The 7933-nt window shown below is 39.5% G+C and overlaps 1 protein-coding gene across 1 annotated transcript; it reads right to left on the bottom strand.

The window, feature by feature from the left end:
• Window positions 1-759: 759 nt before the first annotated feature.
• Window positions 760-7774, bottom strand: got2b (glutamic-oxaloacetic transaminase 2b, mitochondrial). The gene is made up of 10 exons (XM_004067200.5): window positions 7565-7774; window positions 4902-5058; window positions 4278-4406; window positions 4130-4189; window positions 3859-4020; window positions 2943-3047; window positions 2697-2847; window positions 2221-2386; window positions 1943-2093; window positions 760-1785 (listed from the first exon to the last, which is right to left on the bottom strand). Exons 1-10 carry the CDS (start codon window positions 7645-7647, stop codon window positions 1663-1665), a joined length of 1287 nt encoding a protein of 428 aa, XP_004067248.1. The 5' UTR covers window positions 7648-7774; the 3' UTR covers window positions 760-1662.
• Between the last annotated feature and the right edge of the window lie 159 nt (window positions 7775-7933).

The following is a 7933-nucleotide window of genomic DNA, read 5'->3' as shown; positions in this document are numbered from 1 at the left end:
TAAATATTAAACAAAAAAATTTGTTTTATCGTATCAATATTAAGATAAGTGTCAGATAAACTATCACAAAGTTAAAAATAATGAAAACTAGGGGTGTAAAAAATAAGCGCTAAATGGATTAATCAATTTCTATACCTACGATCCAACCAGATCAATCTGTCTGAGACAAGTTGTTATTCGAATCCAACTGGATCGACCTAAACCCTTAAAATTGTTTCTAAATTAGATCAATGATCGGTATTGGACAGTACCATTTGAATTGAGACATGGGTTCATGTTACTATAACGTAAAAACGATCAAGCAAAAAATCGATCAGGCCATCATTACAGTCCAATGTGTGGAAACACAGAATTTTGTAAAGACGTGATGATGTGGTAGAAGGTTTTTTATGTTTCATTTGGATTATTTCTAGGTAGAAAAAAACAGTGGGCTGAACTTTATGAATCTAAAATGTGAATGGATTTACCATGAATTCTTGTTTGTTGGTACATATTTACACTTAAAATACAAGGAATCTGGAAAACATCACCTGTAATGTTCAGTACCTGAGTCACACTGATATTTTGGCTAAAGATGTCCTGGATCGATTTCAGGTCAGTGAATTCGATTGTTCAAAATGATCCAAAATTGACTGTGAATCAGATCGGCAACAACAAAATATGTGAATCGAATCATTAAAACAAATCGCTTCATACCTAACAAAAACAGGTTTTAAAGCTGCAAAAACACATAATTAAAATAATCAGCACACACTTAAATACTCATTCCATTACAGTTTATTGTTCTTTTTCGGGTTTATGACAAATGACCATTTATAAGCAGACAATGGAGGTGAACTTCAGCAATAGGTTAATATTTTGTTTAAATCCCACTGTTAACCCCCCAAAAAGGGAACTCCAATCATCAATATTACAGGTTTGAGCTTTCACTGTCAACATGTGAAAAGGTGGCAATATATGCCAACTTTGATAAAAAAAAAAAATATATCCACACAGAATTTGAATCTATTCTTTACACTTAACTCTTTCCTGTTTGAATGGGGAGCTTAAACAGATAGACAGAAAAAAAGGAACATGCGAGGTTTTCCTTACATGGAGCCAGAAACTACCGAAGGGCTGATGAAATTAAAGCAAACTGATAACCTGATGAATGCCTGTTTAGACAGCCAAGCCCAGTGACAAGATCAAATAGTGCCATAAAACATAAAGTGCTGCACCACCACCATTTCAACAAAAAAAGAAGAAAAAAGAATCCTACAGGATTTGACAGAGTAACAGGCATTTTTCCTGACACATAAAGCCAGCAAGCCTTTGCCCAGTGATTTTATTTCTGGGTGTTACATGATGACAGGGCTCACAGCAGAGAAGGTAACAATCAGAAAAACCAAATGGTACGACAATTAATCCCAATTAATAAATAAATGTGACATCTACTCCAGAAAGAAATATGTCATTGCTAAGCAGGGGAGAATGTTGACAGGAAAGTTCTGAACAGGTAATTGGAAAAACAGCAACCGTTCCACGATGAAATCATGAAATCCATACGAGAATGTATTACTAAACAATGAGCTCTTCTCTAAAGGTGGGCTGGAGAAGTGATGCATAAAAGCTCCTCTTCAACTCTGCAGCTTTGATTCTGTCGCTCTCCAAACAGAAAACAGTCTACTTGGTGACTGCGTGGATTGCCTCTGCGAGGTATCCCACATTCCCAGAGGTCACGCCTGCCATGGAAATTCTACCGTCCTTGGTCATGTACACAGAAAACTCCTTAGTCAGCCTCTCAACCTGCAAGCACAGAACAACATGCATCAAGTCAAATTTTTAAAACACCCACTTCCTTTAGGTTTTCTACAAAAACCGGCAACATTGTTTTACTATTTCATCTTGGTGAGACAAGGAAACCTATAAGTGTACTGTAATTTGACCCAAAATGTTAAAGTACCTGCTCAGGCTTTAGGCCTGTGAAGCAGAACATCCCAATCTGGTCGATGACGTGCTGCCAATTGTGAGAAGATCCGTGTTTTTTCAAACCTTCCACCAGCTGCTCCCTCATTGTAATGATGCGTTTGGCCATAGAATCCACCTCCTTCAGCCTACAGTCCACACAAAACAAAGAATGCTGTTAAAAGAAAAAGCTGGAAAATTATTCATTTGAAGTTTATGAGGGATCAACTTTTTTGAAGAAGAAGAAGAAGAAGTGACTGCATTTTATGTTTGTACCAGACTGAGTAAAGTTCTGGAGTGTTCAAAATCGTGGAAGCGATTCTGGCCCCATTCACTGGTGGGTTGGAGTAAATGGGTCTGATGAGAATCTTGATTTGGGACTCCACCCTCTTTGCTTCTTCTGCGTCGCTGCAGACTACAGTGAAGCCTCCCACGCGCTCACCTGTGGGTGCACGTCAGAACATTGAGCCAGATTACTCAATGAGAGTCAAACACTTTGCAAAGATTAAAAAATTAACAGCACAACTTCAGCTACAAGAGTAGCTGCTGCATAAGGATCCACAATGGTGCTACTAACTAGTTTTGGATTGACATGTAGATTTTTTTTCAATGATTTTTTTTTTTAAAAGTCATATGCATATTTGCCCACTAGATGGCAGCAAAACATGATAGCATTTTTCTTTAGTGCTACAACCCCATAGTGATCCTTCAAATCTCAATGGTCTTAAAGGTCTTAATCTTAGTGGACTGACCATAGAGTCCCATGTTCTTGGCAAAGGACTGTGACAGGACGATGTTGTGTCCCTGTTCGATGAAGTACCGCACAGCCCAGGCGTCGCGATCAATGTCGCCACTTGCAAAGCCCTGGTAGGCCATGTCGAAGAATGGCAGCAGGTTTCTCTTCTGCAAGAGTCACATCACAACAGGGACATACAGTGAAAACAACTTGTTGACACAAAAAAAAACCACCTTTAACACAATATACCACAATTAGGTACCTTCACAACTTGCGCAATCTCCTTCCACTGCTCAGGCCTGGGGTCCACGCCGGTGGGGTTATGGGCGCATGCGTGCAACAGAATCACACTCTTCTCTGGGATTTTCTATCACATAAAAGGTTAAAGTTTGTCAACCTAAACAGTAAAATACTAGAGACTCGTGATTAAACTTGTTACTGAACATTTTATCTTAAAATGTTTTTATAAGAACTTGTTAAACACTGATCCCTCGTTTATTGTGGCGGTTACGTTCAAAAAAATAACCGGCAATATGTAACATCTGCAAAGTTGAATTAGAGATGTTTTAAAGCTGTAAAATAAAAAACCTCACTACACAGTATACACTTCTCAGAAAAACATGAACATTTTTACACTTTTTTTTCGTTGTTTAAACTCTTAAAGTTCAAACCTTCATAGAAAAATAAGTCTAATATTAAAGAATATTATGAGGCAACGCTGTACACACAATGGCAGATTGTGTTAAAGTAGAGGCAACACCGTGATGAAAACTAGAATCAAAATGATTCTGACTAATGTCGTGCTAAAGAGGGGAAAAAAAAGGCATAGTAATTTTTCCTAGGGGACTTAATTCTTAAACCCAATCTTCATTTTCATGAGAATCTGAATCCAGTGCATTTTTTGAAGAGGTATTCAAGACGTTTCTTTGCATCTTGTCAAAAACTGTAATACTGCAGTAAAATCTTTGATTTCTGTTGATATCTTACATCCTGCCCCTAAACTGTTCAAAACAAATCTAGAACCAAGTTGTCAGACTGATCACAAGACCATAAGGAGGGGGGAGGTTAAAAGGGGCTTTATATATCTATATAGATATAGATAGATATATTTTTTTAAAAACCATTACGATGATAATGATCTCTAATGCAATCTATCTGGACCCAATCAGTTGCCTTACAGAAATATCCCCAAGAGCTCCGTTGAAGTCAAAGCCACAGGTGGAAGGGTCATAGTAGCGGTATGCTTTGAGTTGCATGCCAGCATCTCTGAAGATGGGTGTATGGTTTCCCCAGGATGGCTTTGGCAGATACACGTCATGTGGACCTGCGTGGAATCTAGCCTGAAAATAAGAAGGATAAAAAAAAATGATGACAAAAGCAGCAAACCCTGAAAGCAGTAAATGTACGTCAGTTTATTTTGTCTGGGGTGGTGGTGCTGTTGAAACTCACCAAAAAGTTGCCTCCTATGCGCAAAGATCCTGTGCCTGAGATGGTTTGAACAGTGATGCTCTGTTGGGGCACGCATATGGAAGCACTTATGAGGATACAAAATATTTGATTTATTCTCAAGTTGGATCAACAGACTTCTCCAACTTACCCTGCCGCTTTTTAAAACCTCACTGTCTGCTCCAAGAGCCAGCTGGGCACAGGCTTTGGTGAATTCACCCAGACCCCCAATGGCAAGGTACTCCTTATCCAGCTGTTTGGCTGCAATCAAAGATTCGGCCTTCGAAGAAAATGAAATCCCTTACAGTTGGTCTTAAAAAAGGAAAAAAAAAAAAACACTTGACATTTAATTTTACTATTTAAAACTCTTGAAATGCCAAAACTGACCTCTTTATTTAGATCATTTCTGCTGACATCTACACATTGTAAAAATAACTATAAGAACTTTAAGTGTTTCTCAATTTATCCCACAAAGCTGTTATGGTTACGTACAGAACACTTTATCAGGAACAACAATGAGTTCAATGTCGTGAACCAGAAGACTTGACCTGCCCAGGCCAGGAGGCCTTTCTATTGGCTCACAACTACCAATCAGAAGCTTGCCTGAGCTCCAACCTCTCTACAGTTAAAACCCAATGAAACTGTAAACCTCCCCACTCGATTACAGACTGTTTAGCAATCCACAGTAAAGCAGGGGTGGAAAAAGTGCCACGGGCGGTAAAAGAGACAAAACATGTCAAAGGGGCAAAGTCGTTGGTTGCATTGACTGTTGTACCTTGCGAACACAGCTGAGCACAAAGGGCTTTCCCTGGTCATCCCTGTAGGCTCCTACTCCAAGGTTCATCTTCTTCGGGTTGGTGTCCCTCTTGAAGGCTTCTGTCACCCCGAGAATGGGATCAGGGGGCCCCATCTGCACTCCACCCCACCATGAGCTACAATTTAAAAAAAATGATGATGGTATGAGAACACTGAAATCATCCGCACGTACATTGTGATAGGCAGCAGTCTTACTCGTGCATGAAAACATTCCTGAACCTTTGTGTGGTTAAACTACCACCACCCTGCTTCTGTTAGCAGCTGTAGATTTCATTTTCAAATCTAGCCCCCTCACTTCATGTGACCCAATGACACTGCTGAGTGGGACCAGCAAACATAATCCAATCTGGAGTCTCAAAGTCCAAAAACAAGATCAGCCGCAAACCTGAGCTTAACAAGAACAACCTTGTTAAAATCCCCTCCACATCGACTCCTTTACTCCTGCCATGAAGACAATCAGCAGGAAACTGTGTTGCTGCGGCGATTGCTGGGAAGATTAGATTAGGACCACTGGCCTTTGAGAGCAAGGTAGTTCTGAGGTGATTCTAAAGTTCCAACTAAAGTGCTGCTGATGATCTTTGGAGTTCTAAAAGGTTGAAGAGCTGCGGTCGGAGAGGAAGGTGGAAGCAGGTCCATCTTTGAGGAAGCATTTCGTCCATTTGATGTTTTATTGTAGTTTTTTTTGTTTTGTTTTATTAGTTAATAACTTGACAAAAGAAAATGCACGTCAAATCTTAATACATCAAATGTTAGAATGTCATGAAGTCAGACCTGTTGACCCCCACCTGGGAATCTGCAGATAAATATGCACATGATGGTGCTGCTAAGGTCACATCAAGCCTTTTCACTGCAACTTGGGTGAGCAGTTTCTCTCTGAGATTCTAAATACTGGTGACTGCCAAGATCCAGTTTACACAAACTAAAAAAAATTAGGCCCACAGAGGCTGGGTAAAGTAAAACGGGTCAGAATTACAAACGTTTGTGCAAATAAAGGCTGTTTTACACTCAGCTGTGCTCTTGCCCAACATGTCATTGTCTCAGGTTTCCACTACTTTGTTAACCACCAAACTTTGCAGCTAAATTTAGGGCAGGCCTTTTGCAAAGGGCAAGACGCTGCAATCTGCTACTTTACATGACTTGCATTTAATCAAACTACAACATAATTTGTAGCTGCAGGTAAGTTTGATGCAAAGATATTTGTTTTTACAATAAATGTAAAAAAAAAAAAAAAAGAAATCCAGAAAAAATTAAGGAAACGTGAAGGTCATAAAATTCATTTTATGAATTGTAAGACCATTCTCACAAAAACACACTTGCATGAAAAGAAAAATCTCACAGCAAACATAATGAATGCAGCCCATTTGGGGGATTCCTGCAAAGACAGACAAATAAATAGTTTTCTACAATACTTAAACCTTTACTAATCCAATTAAAATCACACCGAAAAGATGACTGGAGGGCCTCACAGCTTCTGAGTGACGCAGTTTGTCTGCACACAGAACCTTTGAACGGCTTAACTTTACAGTTAACTGGTAGCTCAGTGTGAACAAACATATATAACGTGGAACATGTCTCTTCTCATGTTATACCATAACATATTAAGTTTAGTTGTTGGATCTGAAGTTGAGCTACAATCTTGTAGCTCAACAACTCTAAACATCTAAACTCAAAAACACGTAAGAACAAGAACTTAAAGAATACAGAAGAGTAAACTTGACGTTTTAATACAGACATCTAATGTTTCCGGTCGGAATAAATTAGACGTGCCAGATATGAACCATTTTCATACTGAAAACAGGAGCAGCGTGGGACCTGGAAGGGTTTGCCCTCCAAACACGCCCTCAAAGGACACATCGGTGTCTCAGTTTGGCCGCTTGAAACCAGCCAATCATATATAAGGGATGAATTCGATACCCAATCATATGCCATACGAAGAACAAGATAACCAATCAGATCGCTCGACTTCGTTAACTACGGTAAGCCGCACGGCTCAAACGACACACAGCAGCGTAATTGTATATGGGTTGAAACTAAACATGTAGCCTTCATTTAAACTAAGCCGGAAAGCTAGAGGTCTAAGGAAGTGTGTTAGCGTTTTAAGTAATAAACAACTTGTTGTAGATATAACAGTTGGACCTGAAAAATAAATTTCACCCACTTCCAGGTAAAACAGGTTCTAAAGTTTGTGCTAACGCGAAACCAGTAAATCATAAGTGTCGCTAAATAATGCAAACTTGACCTCAGGTTTCAGACCATAGAACTTTAAAAAAAACTATTACAACAATATATGATATTGTTATTAAATAAAAATAAAATAAAACAAAAAATATATACACTATTTAGCGGGGATATGTGGTTATTAATGTTAACGTGGCCTGCTGCATCCATTCGACCCCTATACTTAGTATCTGTTAGCTAGCTAACCATCATGGAGTATATAATGCGGACGGAGCAACACGAACCCCAAAATAAAAAGTACGATTTAAATTATCGCTTTATTTTAAAATAGAGATTCGCCGTATGTTTAAATTGGTAAAGTGACAGACAAAATGCTGCTGCTAGCTCAATGATCATGTATTTGAAAGTTAACGGACACCCGTGAGGATGCTTAGAGCAATTTACCTATTGCGAGTAGACAACACTCCCAGAGATGGAGAAATATTCCCCAGGCAGAAGATAACCTTGTTAGACTTCAGCAGAGCCATGATTGCAGTGCCTAGGAGTTGGAGCCTCACAGGATATGGACGAACGTGAAGGGCAGACGCGGCCACAATGCTGTGCGGTGGTACGTGCTGACGTCAGAGGGGCGTCGCTGTCGCCACCACGCTGCCAGAAGCTATAAACGTCGTGCCAAGACAAATACACTACAGCAGTGTTTTTCAACCTTTTCTGAGCCACGGCACACTTTAACCTTAAAAAAAATCCCGCGGCACACCAGCATCCAAAAATTAAAAAAAAAGGAGAAACACATAGTCTGTATTGATCTACAGC

The sequence above is a fragment of the Oryzias latipes genome, chromosome 3 (assembly GCF_053564925.1).
Source record: "Oryzias latipes strain Hd-rR chromosome 3, Olatipes_Hd-rR_3.1".
NCBI lineage: Eukaryota > Metazoa > Chordata > Actinopteri > Beloniformes > Adrianichthyidae > Oryzias > Oryzias latipes.
This window is presented reverse-complemented; position numbering and strand designations above follow the sequence as displayed.

What these genes read in the sequence shown, in the direction of transcription:
- got2b (XM_004067200.5), bottom strand. Translation starts at nt 7,647, where the DNA reads ATGGCTCTGCTGAAGTCTAACAAGGTTATCTTCTGCCTGGGGAATATT. An exon ending in GCATAGGAGGCAACTTTTTG is followed by an intron (nt 4,021 to 4,129) that starts GTGAGTTTCAAC and finishes TCTTATTTTCAG; the next exon opens with GCTAGATTCCACGCAGGTCC. An exon ending in AGATTGCGCAAGTTGTGAAG is followed by an intron (nt 2,848 to 2,942) that starts GTACCTAATTGT and finishes TGACTCTTGCAG; the next exon opens with AAGAGAAACCTGCTGCCATT.